Source organism: Cottoperca gobio, chromosome 14 (assembly GCF_900634415.1).
Source record: "Cottoperca gobio chromosome 14, fCotGob3.1, whole genome shotgun sequence".
NCBI classification, from domain to species: Eukaryota; Metazoa; Chordata; class Actinopteri; order Perciformes; family Bovichtidae; genus Cottoperca; species Cottoperca gobio.
The window spans coordinates 20,066,952-20,081,770 of record NC_041368.1 but is presented as its reverse complement, the minus strand read 5'-3'; the positions used below and the strand labels follow the sequence as shown (position 1 = coordinate 20,081,770).

The window sequence follows — 14,819 nt, the reverse complement described above, 5'->3', positions numbered from 1 at the left end:
CTCTCCAGAGATGTTCAGTTGAGTTCAAGTCCGGGCTCTGGCTGGGCCGCTCAAGGACATGTGACAGTTTATGGTGACAGTTTTGCAGAACTGGTTTTGTAGCCTTCACTAGCTCTGTGCCTCGACACAATCCTGTCTCCGAGCTCCACAGGCTTACTGTAACCTCATACATTGTGAACTGTGGGAGCTTACATAGAAAGGTGTGTGTCTTTACAAATCATGTCCAATTAATTTAATTTACCACAGGTGGACTCCAAACAAGGTGTAGGAACACCTCAACGATGATAAATAGAGATTGGATCCTCCTGAGCTTCATTTCAAGTGTCACAGCAAAGGGTGTGAATACTTAAGTACATGTGATATTATTTTTTATTTTTAATACATTTGTAATAAATTCAAAAAAATCTTTTTCACTCTGTCATTATGCGGTATTGTGTGTAGAATGTTGAGAGAAAAAAATTAATTTAATCCATTTTGGAATAAAGCTGTAACATAACAAAATGTGGAAAAAGTGAAGGGGTATGAATACTTTCCAGATGCACTGTCTATTTATCTATCAATCATACTGTAAGGTGTAGACATATTTCTTGTGTGTATCAGGGAGTTCCTCGAGATGAAAGCGTGAACTCTATGTTGACGTTTACAGAAACCCTGAAGGCGAGTAGTGACTTGTGTTTACGCTCTATTACCGACCAGTATTTCAACCACAGAAACATATGTTAGGGCGTGCCCCTCGTCTGAGAATGATGATTCGCTTTCAGCACAGTATGTATAGCATAATACTTGCTCAACTGGTACAGGACAGTGGCTGTGGGAAGAATGTTGCAGTATTATTACCTTTTTGTTCACCTCCATTTACACCATAGGGTAGATGTATGACAGTTGCAGGAAGACAGAGGATCAAAAGTTTATCCTTCTTTCACTATGAAGGATTATTCTAACACTATCGCTTTTCTGGGCCAGTGGGGACGTTTCCAGCAGGTCGTCTTCTTCCTGCTGTGTGCCAGCATCGTGCCCAATGGATTTGGTGCTTTCAGCCTTGTTTTCCTGACCGATATCCCGAGTCATCACTGCGTTATTCCTGACAACCTTACCGAAGACTGGCGTAAAACCATCATACCAATAAAGGTGAAACTGCAGAGAATTAACAAGCTAAACATCATCTTGGATTACTGGAGTTTCGCACTAACTTTCCTCAATGTGAAGTTTATAAGTATAGAGCGAAGAACTAAATGAATACTCGTACATAACACATTTGTATTTGCATTAATTGCCTATTTGCATGTCATTTTAAAACTGATTATACTAAAGGCTTAACAATATGTTATTTACAGGTTAATGGAGAAAAAAAAGGGAAAACAAATCTCTGCCAAGTTTTGAACAACATGTTACAAATTAAAACTCCTGGTTTTAGATCTATAAATCACTTCCCGTCACAATTTGGATGAAAGCCTGCAGTGTTGCTTTAGGCTACACAACTGAATCCTCTTACAGCAGCTAATTCTATGAACATATGAGAAAGTTATATCTACCAGGATGGGTTCACTGCAAGTTTATTTATAGCACATTTCAGTACATGTGTCACTCAAGACAATTCAAAGTGCTCTTCATTCAACAGTAAAAGCATCAAGACAAAATGCGAAAGAAACAAATTATAAAATGAAATTTAAATACAAATAAATATGGCCAATAAAAAGTAAAACATAATTAAAATAGAACTCCTCATGTAGAGGCTGAAGTGTCATGGCTACATTATATGGTTATGAGATCATGTGGAAGGGTACAGGTATCGTAAATGCATAGCCATGAATGCCATTTTGTCCAAAGGATAAGTTCCGTGAAAAATAAATGTTCCTAATAACAGTAATATTAACTGTGTCATTGTGACTGTGAGGTGGTGAATGGGAAACAGGAGCTGAGCCGATGCAGCAGGTACAGGCTGGATGTGGTCAGAAATCTCTCTGCTCAGGGATTCATTCCTGGCATGGACGTCAACCTCACTGACCTGGAGCAGGAGGGCTGTGTGGACGGGTGGAGCTACAGCAAAGACATCTACCAGTCTACCTTAGTCTCTGAGGTGAGGGTGTGTCCAACACTGAATGAGTTGCTGCCGTATTGTGTTGTCACTGCACGGTCTCAGTCCCCCCTTATTCCCAATCTCCTTAGTCTGTTTGTGCATTTGTCTTGCAGCCTTTGTTTTTTTCCTGTTGACCCTCTAGGTGTCACAGTTTATAGTCTCTGTATGTGTACCACATCATCCCCGGATCGTTGGTACATCAATTGATTATATAATATTGACTTTTATCATCAACTATAATGAACATCTAAAATTGGGATCTACTCCCTGCAAGAGACAAGCACAATAAAATCATTTGGTTGTAATCTGTATTTTAAATCCTGCCTGGCAAGTCGGGCATCTTTGTCTCGACATGATTATGTTTCCGTTATGTTATTTACATTGTCATGGGCTTAGAGAAACACAATACAACCCTGGTCTCGCTCTGTCGGCAGTTTAACCTGTTTCATTGGTTCAGATAGGAACACAACTTACATTCAGGATCATCAAGTGGATTAAACAAAGAAATGTTTTGCATTTCTTTATAAAATATACTTATTGCCATGTTCTCTTTAACCCTTCCCCGTTTTATAACCTCAGACTGGGCGATGGTGCACATGTTGCAGTCAGATTCTCTGGTGGAGGCTGGAATGTAGTTTAACTTTGACTGATTTTATTTTTGCATTGTACTTTCTCTTATTACTACAAACTGTAATTAACAACTCCCAAAAAGGGATCGTTCTTATTGCTAGACTTACTCAAAGGCCCCTCCTGGTGGACGCCGTGCAGCACGTTCACAAATATCAATATTGCATAATGTACCAAGTTATAAACACTGCAGTCTAGAAAAACATATTAGACGAGTACATTTGAAATATAAACATTGCATTAAATTGAATCATACTAGAATGTATAAACTGTGTGGTTCTTTTATAAACAATATCAAACAGTTACAGGAGGAATGCATGTCAGCAAAGAGCTTGCACGTCCCACATACGATACACACATTGCTGGTTTTGATCATCTCATTTGATGTTTTAACATTAAGAACGATACGAAATTAGAGGCCATCTTGGATCACAGCAGCCGCAACGCCATAGCAGGCCAGGGCCAAATCCTACTCCCTTACTTCCGGCCCCCTTGCTCGGACCACAACCATCTTCAAACTCTGCATTTTGATCGCAAATACAAATCAGTTTTGTGATTGTATCTGGCATGGTTGCTGCATCACAGTAGCAAAAACACTCAAAGTACTCCAAACCTCCTCTGTGGTAGTTCCCGCTACAGTTGGTGTCTCCCGGAGCACACACACACACACACACACACACACTCAAAACAAAAACAATTCCAGCATCACTGTCGCGCCTGGTAATAATACGAGCACCAGCTGCAGATAACTCATACCACTAGGGAATATCCATATATTCCCTAGTTAATGTATATCATTGTTTAACTCTTAAAGTGTGGATATTCCAGTTTGACCTGGTTTGCAGTGGGCAGTGGAAGCAGCCGTTGACCTCCACAGTTTACTTCCTCGGAGTTCTTTTTGGATGCTTCTTCTCAGGACAGCTGTCAGACAGGTACTGAAGACACCAGCTGCATGTGATATACAGTATATCTCAAAAGTGAGTACACCCTTTAGATTTTTGCAAATATTCTGTTATATCCTTTCAGGGGATAACATTATCCTACTGAAACTTTGATATAACTTAAAGTAGTCAGTGTGCTGCTTGAATAACAGTATAGATTTATTGTCCTTTGAAAATTACTCAGTACACAGCTGTTAATGTCTAAACAGCTGGCAACAAAAGTGAGTACACCCCATAGTAAACATGTCTAAATTGTGCCCAAAGTGTCAATATTTTGTGTGACCACCATTGTTATCTAGCACTGCTTTAACCCTCCTGGGCATGGAATTCACCAGAGCTGCACAGGTTGCTTCTGGAATCTTCTTCCACTCCTCCACGACGACATCACGGAGCGCACGGATGTTGGACACCTTGCACTCCTCCACCTTCCTCTTGAGGATGCCCCACATGTGCTCAATTGGGTTTAGGTCTGGAGACATACTTGGCCAGTCCATCACCTTAACCTTCAGCTTCTTCAGCAAGGCCGTTGTCATCTTGGAGGTGTGTTTAGGGTCATTATCATGTTGGAAAACTGCCCTACGGCCCAGTTTCCGAAGAGAGGGGATCATGCTCTGCTGCAGGATGTCACAGTATATATTGGAATTCATGTGTCCCTCAATGAAATGCAGCTCCCCAGTGCCGGCAGCACTCATGCAGCCCCAGACCATGATGCTGCCACCACCATGCTTGACTGTAGGCAAGACACATTTGTCTTGGTACTCCTCACCAGGGTGCCGCCACACACGCCGGACACCATCTGACCCAAACAGGTTTATTTTGGTCTCATCAGACCACAGGACATGGTTCCAGTAACTCATGTTCTTGGATTCATTGTCTTCAGCAAACTGTTTGCGGGCTTTCTTATGCATCGGTTTCAGAAGGGGCTTCTGTCTGGGGCGACGGCCATACAAACCGATTTGATGCAGTGTACGGCGTATGGTCTGGGCACTGACAGGCTGACATCCCACTTCTGCAACCTCTGCAGCAATGCTGGAAGCACTCGCACGTCTATTTTTGGAAACCAACCTCTGGATATGACGCTGAGCACGTGGACTCAACTTCTTTGGTCGACCCTGGCAAGGCCTGTTCCGAGTGGAACCTGTCCTGGAAAACCGCTGTATGATCTTAGCCACTGTGCTGCAACTCATTTTCATGGTGTTGGCAATCTTCTTATAGCCAAGGCCATCTTTGTGAAGCGCAATAATCCTTTTTTTCAGCCGCTCAGAGAGTTCCTTGCCATGAGGTGCCATGTTGTCCAGCATTCAGAGAGAATTGTGCCCAAAACACCAAATTTAACAGCCCTGCTTATCATTTACACCTGAATCCTTGCAACACTAACGAGTCACATGACACCAGGGCGGGAAAACAACATCATTGGGCACAATTAGGACATGTTCACTATGGGGTGTACTCACTTTTGTTGCCAGCTGTTTAGACATTAACAGCTGTGTACTGAGTAATTTTCAAAGGACAATAAATCTATACTGTTATTCAAGCAGCACACTGACTACTTTAAGTTATATCAAAGTTTCAGTAGGATAATGTTATCCCCTGAAAGGATATAACAGAATATTTGCAAAAATCTAAAGGGTGTACTCACTTTTGAGATGTACTGTATACACACAATACAAGCATTGCTTTTAAACCTGTTTAAATCGCTACTGTCCAGGATGATACACAGTAGTGGAAAGTAACTAAGTTACAAAGAATATTTTCACATTGTGGTACTGCTATAGTATAGTGGACATTTGTATCCTAATAAAGTGCATTTAATAAGTTTGTGTTGTGCACATCTACCGGCCAATTCACCAACCCCTTAATTTTACTTGTTTTTTCATCTTCTCTCATAGGTTTGGAAGAAAACCTGTTCTTTTTGCAACCATGGCAGTTCAGACAGTTTTTACCTTCATTCAAGTCTTCTCTACCTCTTGGGTCATGTTCACCGTCCTCCTCTTCTTCAATGGTTTGGGACAGATGTCCAACTTTGTAGCTGCTTTAGTTCTGGGTACATGTGAACATCACATTCTAGAAATACTGCCACCATTTGTTATTGAATGTAGATGCAGGAAGTTTGTTAAAAGTACTGAACATATCCACCTGCCTTTTCTCTTTATCTCTGTGTGCAGGCGCTGAGACTTTGACTGGCGATGTACGAGTCCTTTACTCATCTATGGGCACATGTTTAGGCTTTGCTGTCGGCTACATGATACTACCTCTCGTCGCTTACTTTTTAAGGGACTGGCGATACCTCCTGTTGGCTTTGGCTGTGCCTTGCCTGCTCTACTTCCCACTCTGGAGGTAGGTTGCACTACAAACAAAGCATACCATAAATGGTTTGTTTGTGGAGGAGGGGAGAATTTGTTGGAATGGGAAATCTTGAAACCAAAGAGTAAAGCCTTGACTGTTAAAATTCATTTCATTCCCTATTGAGGATTTGCCTACTAAAACAAATGTCAAACTAAAGTCTAATTTGACTGCATGTAATCGTCCCCCGTGTATCTTCAGCTGTACTATCAATAAAAGGCAAAAAAAGAAAAGGAAAAAGGACACATTGATTGTTATTAATGACTAAACATATTCACGATCTTTGAAGCTTTATCTTTGAAGTCCGTCTGATGCAGCCTGAGCCTCTGTGTGTGTGTCTCTCTGCTGTGAGGCAGGTTCATCCCAGAGTCTCCTCGGTGGCTGCTCTCTCAGGGCAGAGTGGACGAGGCTGAGGCCATCGTGAGAGAGGCGGCTAAGTGGAACAAAGTTCAGGCTCCGAAGGTCATCTTTGAAGATTACAGGGCAAGTTAACCAGCTGTTCCAGTTGTTGGCACATATAATTATGTCTCACTGTCAGGAATGTTGTATTTGCAGGACACACTGGAGGTTATAAATGTCACCAAATAATCAAATTATTTCAAGAGCCAAATAATTGTATTCTGTTTATGAAGATTTATTAATTAACCTTTAACTTCGACCTCAGGTTAAACAGTAAGCACATTTATACAACTCATAAGTACTCATCAGTCTTAACATGACATGGAAAAGCTTCTTCATGTTATTGGAGGCATTACGATAAAAAGATCCACCATTTCGAGGCGCATTGCAAGAATCTTCGCAGATGTCGACTGAGAGGACGGAAGATATTCATCTGTAAGTGGTCTTTGCCTGGTTTTGGTAACGCAGAGATCACTGCACCGGGCATTGAATGATTAGTAATAATATGATTATACAATACATTTAGGAAGGGGGGGCGGTGTGTCCGAGAAACATTTATGAAATTCAATAGTGAAACCATCTTCCCCCGGTGCTTTACCAGCAGTGAGCGCTTTAACTGCAGATGTATTCTGTTTTAGAGACTGCCCTTTCCAAATATTCAGAATTCTCCAGTCTTGAAAAAGTAATTGTCTTCCTTTAAATTCCATTTACATTCTTGTTTAATCTTAAATAGTTATCTGCAAAAGCCATGTTGAAGTTGAAGTTTGAAGTTGTGACTGGCAGGAATCAAACAATTGCTCTCCATTTGTTTTTGAGTCCGAGTGAACATTTTGCATCATCACCATTCTCTAAATATCTCTGCATTAATCTGTACAAAGCAAATGTTTCATGCAAAGATGCTTGCAATGAGTAACATTGATTTATTTTTAAGCTCCATATTTTTAAGGGTCCTCTATATGTTGCTTTTTCTGATTCATCATTTGGCATCAAAAGAGACACATTTATATTTATGTCTGAAAAACATGTTTATTGGTATTTTTTTACTTTAAAACATCCCAAGGATATTAGGCTACTGGGAAAAGCAACAACAAACAGAGGGTGTGACTTACGTTTTTTTTTTTATCTTGCAGGTTTTTAAGACAAAGGCACATTCTAAAAAACGCCACAATGTCGTGGACGTGCTGAAGAACGGCAGCATCAGAGTCACAACCCTCATCCTCTGCTTGGTGAGGTGAGGAAACGGCACATTGAGATTTCTCTGAGTTATTAACAGTTACTAAAATGTCTGAGAGGGAGCATCGCACTAGAACTCATGAAATCACATCTTCGCACACATCGAGATCTTCACCCTTTTTTAAAAACCCATATGCAACATGCAGGAACACGCTGCAAGTAAGTCCAAGCTTTCCACTGAATAGAGTCATTGTTTTTAGTATCCACAGACAAAGGGTGATTTGAGGGACTGTTTATCTGACTCCCTTCTATGCAATATTTAATGTACAATATCTCCCAAGCTTCTTTATTATATGTTCTATTTATTCAAAATTAAAACACACAAGTAGGAGATATATGGTGCGGTTTTGTATGTTCATGAAACAAGGAGAAAAGATGTGGCCGAGTAAGTCATTGTAAATTCATTCAGAAAAAATTCATTGCCCCTAATGCATAACTAAAACTGTCTGCATGTGTTCTTTTCTCCATTTACCCAAATATATTCATACAATTTTATAACGATTATTTTTTGAGAGGAGCGAAGGTCTTTCTATTCAAACATCTGCTTAATGTCTTTGTCCAGCTTCTCTGCAATCACTGGATACTACAGCCTATCTTTCAACACATCCCAACTCCATGCTAATCCCTACATGAGCTGCTTCATCTCAGCAGCTGTAGAGGTACCAGCTTACATTTCCAGCTGGCTGGCTCTGCGATACCTTCCACGCCGACTGTCCGTCATCGGTTCATTGCTCCTTGCAGCATTGCCAATGTACCTTATTCAACTGGTGCCCCAAAGTAAGCAAACAATATGGCAGGACTGTATGAAGAGAGATGCAAAGTGATGGTTTGTCTGTCTAAGTTCAGAGACGTCCGTCCGTCACCAAGCATCCTGGTATTTAACAGTGTTGGGTTGAAGATCTGCTGCAATTAGGGAGGAACTAATCAAACTCAATGACGCCATCATTTCCTCACAGTGAGCAATAGAAATAAATGTAATTCCATCCATCCATCGTCTACCGCTTATCCGGGATCGGGTCGCGGGGGCAGCAGCTCCAGTAAGGAACCCCAATCTTCCCTTCTCCGGGCCACATCCTCCAGCTCCGACTGGGGGATCCTGAGGCGTTCCCAGGCCAGTGAGGAGATGTAATCTCTCCACCGAGTCATGGGTCTTCCCCGGGGTCTCCTCCCAGCTGGACGTGCCTGGAACACCTCCCTAGGGAGGCGCCCAGGTGGCATCCTTACTAGATGAACCACCTCAACTGGCTCCTTTCAACGTAAAGGAGCAGCGGCTCTACTCCGAGTCTCTCACGGATGGCTGAGCTTCTCACCCTATCTCTAAGGGAGACACCAGCCACCCGTCTGAGAAAACTCATTTCGGCCGCTTGTACCCGTGATCTCGTTCTTTCAGTCATGACCCAGCCTTCATGACCATAGGTGAGGGTAGGAACGAAGATCGACCGGTATATTGAGAGCTTTGCCTTCTGGCTCAGCTCTCTTTTCGTCACAACGGTGCGGTAAAGTGACTGTAATACCGCCCCCGCTGCTCCGATTCTCCGGCCAATCTCTCGCCTCACTCGCGAACAAGACCCCGAGGTACTTGAACTCCTTCACTTGGGGTAATGGCTCATTCCCTACCCGGAGTAGGCAATCCACCGGTTTCCTGCTGAGAGCCATGGCCTCAGATTTGGAGGTGCTGATCCTCATCCCAACCGCTGCACACTCGGCTGCGAACCGATCCAGTGACTGACCGACCGATGATGCCGATGATGCCATAAGGACCACATCATCTGCAAAGAGCAGTGATGAGATCCTCAGGTCACCGAACTGCAACCCCTCTCCTCCACGACTATGCCTCGATATCCTATCCATGAAAATCACGAACAGGATTGGAGATAAAGCGCAGCCCTGGCGGAGGCCAACATTCACGGGAAAACGAGTCCGACTTACTGCCGAGTATACGGACACAACTCTCGCTTTGGGCGTACAGGGATTGGATGGCCCTCAAAAGTGACTCCCTCACCCCATACTCCCGCAGCACCTCCCACAGTATCACCCGGGGGACCCGGTCATACGCCTTCTCCAGATCCACAAAACACATGTAGACCGGATGGGCGTACTCCCAGGCCCCCTCCAGGATCCTTGCAAGAGTAAAGAGTTGGTCTGTTGTTCCACGACCAGGACGGAATCCGCATTGTTCCTCTTCAATCAGAGGTTCGACTACCGGCCGAACCCTCCTTTCCAGTACCTTGGAGTAGACTTCACCAGGGAGGCTGAGAAGTGTGATACCCCTGTAGTTGGCACACACTCTCTGGTCCCCCTTTTTAAATAGGGGAACCACCACCCCGGTCTACCGACCCCTAGGGACTGTCCCAGACTTCCACGCAATGTTGACGAGGCGTGTCAACCAAGACAGCCCCTCAACACCCAAAGCCTTCAGCATTTCTGGACGGATCTCATCAACCCCTGCGGCTTTGCCACTGTGGAGTTGTTTGACTACCTCAGTGACTTCCATCAGGGAAATTGACGATGATCCCCCATCAGCTTCCAGCTCTGCCTCAACCATAGAGGGCGTGTTAGTCGGATTCAGGACTTCCTCAAAGTGCTCCTTCCAGCGGCCGATAACCTTCTCAGTTGAAGTCAGCAGGGTCCCACCCTTGCTGTACACAGCTTGGATGGTTCCTCGTTTCCCCCTCCTGAGGTGCCGGATGGTTTTCCAGAAGCACCTTGGTGCCGACCGAAAGTCCTTCTCCATAGCTTCTCCGAACTTCTCCCACACCCGCTGCTTTGCCTCTGACACGGCAGAAGCTGCCGCCCTTCTAGTCCTTCGATACCCTGCAACTGTTTCCGGAGTCCTACCGGATAACATAACCCGGAAGGACTCCTTCTTCAGTCGGAAGGCTTCCCTGACCACCGGGGTCCACCACGGTGTTCGAGGGTTACCGCCCCTTGAGGCACCTAAGACCTTGAGACCACAGCTCATCACCGCAGCTTCAGCAATAGAGGTTTTGAACATCGCCCACTCAGGTTCAATGCCCCCAACCTCCACAGGGATAGCTGAAAAGCTCCGCCGGAGGTGTGAGTTAAAGATCCCCAGGACAGGGGCTTCCTCCAGACGTTCCCAGTTCACCCGCACTACCCGTTTGGGTTTACCAGGTCTGTCCAGAGTCTTCCCCCACCCCTTGATCCAACTCACCACCAGATGGTGATCAGTCGACAGCTCCGCCCCTCTCTTCACCCGAGTGTCCAAAACATGCGGTCTCAGATCAGATGATACGATTACGAAATCTATCATTGACCTTTGGCCTAGGGTGCTCTGGTACCACGTGCACTTATGAGCATCGTTATGTTCGAACATGGTGTTTGTTATGGCCATTCCATGACTACCACAGAAGTCCAACAACAAACGACCGTTCGGGTTTAGATCAGGGAGGCCCCTCCTCCCAATCACGCCTCTCCAGGTGTCTCCATCGTTTCCCACGTGTGCGTTGAAGTCTCCCAGCAAGACTACGGAGTCCCCTACTGGAGCCCACTGCAGGGCTCCATTCAGGGTCTCCAAGAAGGCCGAATACTCAGAACTGTGGTTTGGGGCATAGGCACAAACAACAGTCAGAGTTTTCCCCCCCATAACCCGAAGGCGTAGGGAGGCGACCCTCTCGTCCACCGGGATAAACTTCCAACGTAGCGGCGCTCAGCCGGGGGATAGTGAGTATCCCCACCCCGGCCCGACGCCTCACACCTTGGGCAACTCCGGAGAAGAATAGAGTCCAACCCCTATCCAGGAGTACGATTCCAGAGCCAAGACTGTGCATGGAGGTAAGCCCCACCAGATCCAGCTGGTAGCGATCCACCTCCCGCATTAGTTCCGGCTCCTTCCACCACAGAGAGGTGACGTTCCACGTCCCCAGAGCCAGCCTCTGCTGCCCGGGTCTGGCCCATCGAGGTCCCTGACCATCACTGCCACCCGTGTGACAGCGCACCCGACCCCAGCGGTTTTTCCCATGAGTGGTGGGCCCACAGGATGGATGGATGGGAGGCACCACGTAGCTTCTTTGGGCAGTGCCCGACCGGGCTCCGTGGCAAACCCGGCCACCAGGCGCTCGCTGTCGGGCCCTCCCTCTGGGCCTGGCTCCAGACGGGGGCCCCGGGCTTCCTCCGGGCAGGGTCTCTCCTTTCCTTTCCCTTTCTTTCATGAAGTCGTTTTTGAACCATTCTTAGTGGCCCCTCACCTGAGACCAATTTGCCTTGGGAGACCCTACCAGGAGCACTAGGCTCCAGACAACACAGCTCTCAGGTTCATAGGGACACACAAACCTCTCCACCACGATAAGGTGATGGTTCCCAGAGAGGAAATAAATGTAATTAAATCTTGCATATAATCGTCATGGGTCAGGCATTACTTAAACATGTGGTTTGTAAACTTGTTACATTTTGTAATAAGGAGGACCCAAATGCAGAAAGCAAGATGAGGTTAAACAAAAGAGAGCTTTATTTAGCAAAACCTTACCAATATATAAAACAAGGTAACAAATAGAACTGAAAACACAAACACAAACCAGGGTTGACACAGGCGCACAAGGCAACATGGAGCGCACAAGGCAACATGGAGTGCACAAGGCAACATGGAGTGCACAAGGCAACATGGATAGCACAAGGCAACATGGATAGCACAAGGCAACATGGAGCGCACAAGGCAACATGGAGAGCACAAGGCAACATGGATACCACAAGGCAACATGGAGCGCACAAGGCAACATGGAGCGCACAAGGCAACATGGAGCGCACAAGGCAACATGGATAGCACAAGCCGAACATGAAAGTAACAAAAACATGACGAACCCACAAAGAACACTGAGACAGAGAGGGATATATACACAGACACTACATGAGGGAACGAGACACAGCTGGGAGAGAAAGGCAGAAAACACAAGGGCAGGAAGTGATACAAGACATGACACAAGGGAAAGGGAACATTTCAAAATAAAACAGGAAACGCAAATCCAGCGTCGTGACAATTATAAAGTGTTTCTGTAGACTTGTATGTGTTTCTATTCTATTTAGCTAAAAAAACAAAACCGTTCACAAACTATTTCCTCATTCTTTAGGTCTACCACATCTGTATATTGCACTGGAGATGTTGGGTAAATATGCTATAACCACTACCACCTCCCTGATGTTTGCCTACATGGCAGAGCTTTACCCAACAGTGCTCAGGAACACAGCGACAGGGATATGCACTACTGTTTCCAGAATAGGCAGCTGCATTGCTCCTTTTTTGTTAAAGCTGAGTGAGTACATTTGATTTAGATTTAAGCACATGCGTAAAGTCTGGGCAGTTAAATCTCATTTCACCCAGTTTGCAAGCCATTCACACGTGTTAATCCATCTGACTTTTCTCCAATCTAAACCTCACCTTCTTCATTTTTCGGCGCATATCTATTAGGTCTTCCTTATATTATACTGGGGACTCTGGCGGTTTTGTCTGCCTTTACTGCTTTCTTCCTTCCAGAGACTTTTGGAAAACCTCTACCTGAAACTATGGAAGAGATACATAAAAGAGAAAGGTGGGTAACTTAAGGAATACACCTTTTTGTTATGAAGCTTCTCCGATGCCAAAGTCATTTGTAGACACTGTATAATGTAACTTAATAACACAAGTTCTAATTGACAGATTGACAGAAAATGAATTGGCAATTTTCTTTATAATCCTTATGGGATTTTTCATGCAAAAATGCCAAAGTTTCTTACATGTGAGAATTTGCAGCTTTTCATTTGAAATATTTTCTCTATTAAAATTATTGTTATTGTTATTATTATTATTGGTGTTTTTATTAATGATAATAATAATTTTGAGGTTTGGGTTATTGGTTGGAGAAATAAAAGCTGCGTATCAATCGTGTTCACAACTTGTTTCTGCTGTCCCCGAGTGGCCAACAATATACTGTGTCTCTTATAAGTGCCCTGTCTTCTACATTCTGGATGGATGGATGGATGGATGGATGGATGGATGGATACTTCACTGATCCTGAGATTTCGGCAACCATTCGCTTAAAAGACAAATGACATTACATATCATTCTATGCAGAACTTTACAACCAGTAATGCTTTGTTTGTTTGAATCTTTCTTCCTTATCACAGGATAAAGTGTCCATGCATCACTGGAAAAGAAACCCCAATACCTGTGGCACTACTGGACAGTCCTCTGTGATTATCTAGCACCTTATTGATGCAGGTGATATGTTGATATTGCTATTGAAGTACTGTTTACATATCTTAATATTTTAATTATAGACATTAGAATGTAAAGGTGGAATTAAATCATGGATTTCTACATGTGGCCGATTTCAAGGAATTTCTTTGTCTCATTTTGACATTTGCACATACATGTGTTGTCTTAAATGGGGATGATGAATACAAAATACTCGGTCCAAGCTGCCGATTAAGGTTTTATGTGTCTGGCAAATCTTACATCTCAAATAACCCTGTTACAAAATGTATTTTGAATTTCATGCGATCATGCATGATTGCTACAGGTTTGATATCCTTAAAGGGGTAAAAAGTAAAAACACACAAGACAAAAGTGGCAAGCTTTGCATATTTGTTGTGGAAATCTGACACAAGTGACCAGTCAATGAGCTTTTGCATTCAAATGTTCTAGCATTTGTCTAAACTGAGACACTTTCAGTTACAACTAGCATAAATTGACTTGCTCACTGTTTACACATGTTTGTATCCCTGGCAGTTATGGCTAAAATATTAGAGATTAGTGTCTCTTGGTGCAAAAATTGCTTCAGAAATGTTTTATAACTCTGTAACTCTGCCTGTTTAACTTTTGCTTTAGCATGCATATTTATCTAGTACTGGGTGTAGCATGCTGACAGGCGAAGGAAACCGGTTTGAATTTTTCTGTTGCTTTACAAGTGCAGTAGTCTGTAGGGTGTGTGTGTGTGTGTGTGTGTGTGTGTGTGTGTGTGTGTGTGTGTGTGTGCGTGTGTGTGTGTGATGCTGCATGGTTTAGAGAGGCGGAGAAACTCCCAGTCATGTAACTTGAATACATGTGTAATTAAAAACTATGCTATTTTCATTTTGACAGTGAACAGCACAAAATTCTCACTCAACCAAAGTTGCAAGATTTGCATGTGTGTTGTGGAAACCTACTGTAACCTTTTTGTAATGTATAACTTGACAAGGGTAATTAAAAAAAAAGAATAGCAATTTGG

General features: G+C 43.9%; 1 protein-coding gene across 1 annotated transcript; it reads left to right on the top strand.

Moving 5' to 3' along the window:
• The first annotated feature begins 924 nt into the window (after nucleotides 1-924).
• On the top strand, nucleotides 925-14,748 carry LOC115018677 (solute carrier family 22 member 5-like). The gene is made up of 11 exons (XM_029447812.1): nucleotides 925-1,128; nucleotides 1,895-2,077; nucleotides 3,533-3,636; nucleotides 5,535-5,689; nucleotides 5,811-5,982; nucleotides 6,345-6,471; nucleotides 7,518-7,618; nucleotides 8,183-8,397; nucleotides 12,705-12,887; nucleotides 13,043-13,163; nucleotides 13,738-14,748. The coding sequence occupies exons 1-11, from the start codon at nucleotides 925-927 to the stop codon at nucleotides 13,805-13,807; spliced, it is 1,635 nt and encodes a 544-aa protein (XP_029303672.1). The 3' UTR covers nucleotides 13,808-14,748.
• The last annotated feature ends 71 nt before the right edge of the window (nucleotides 14,749-14,819 follow it).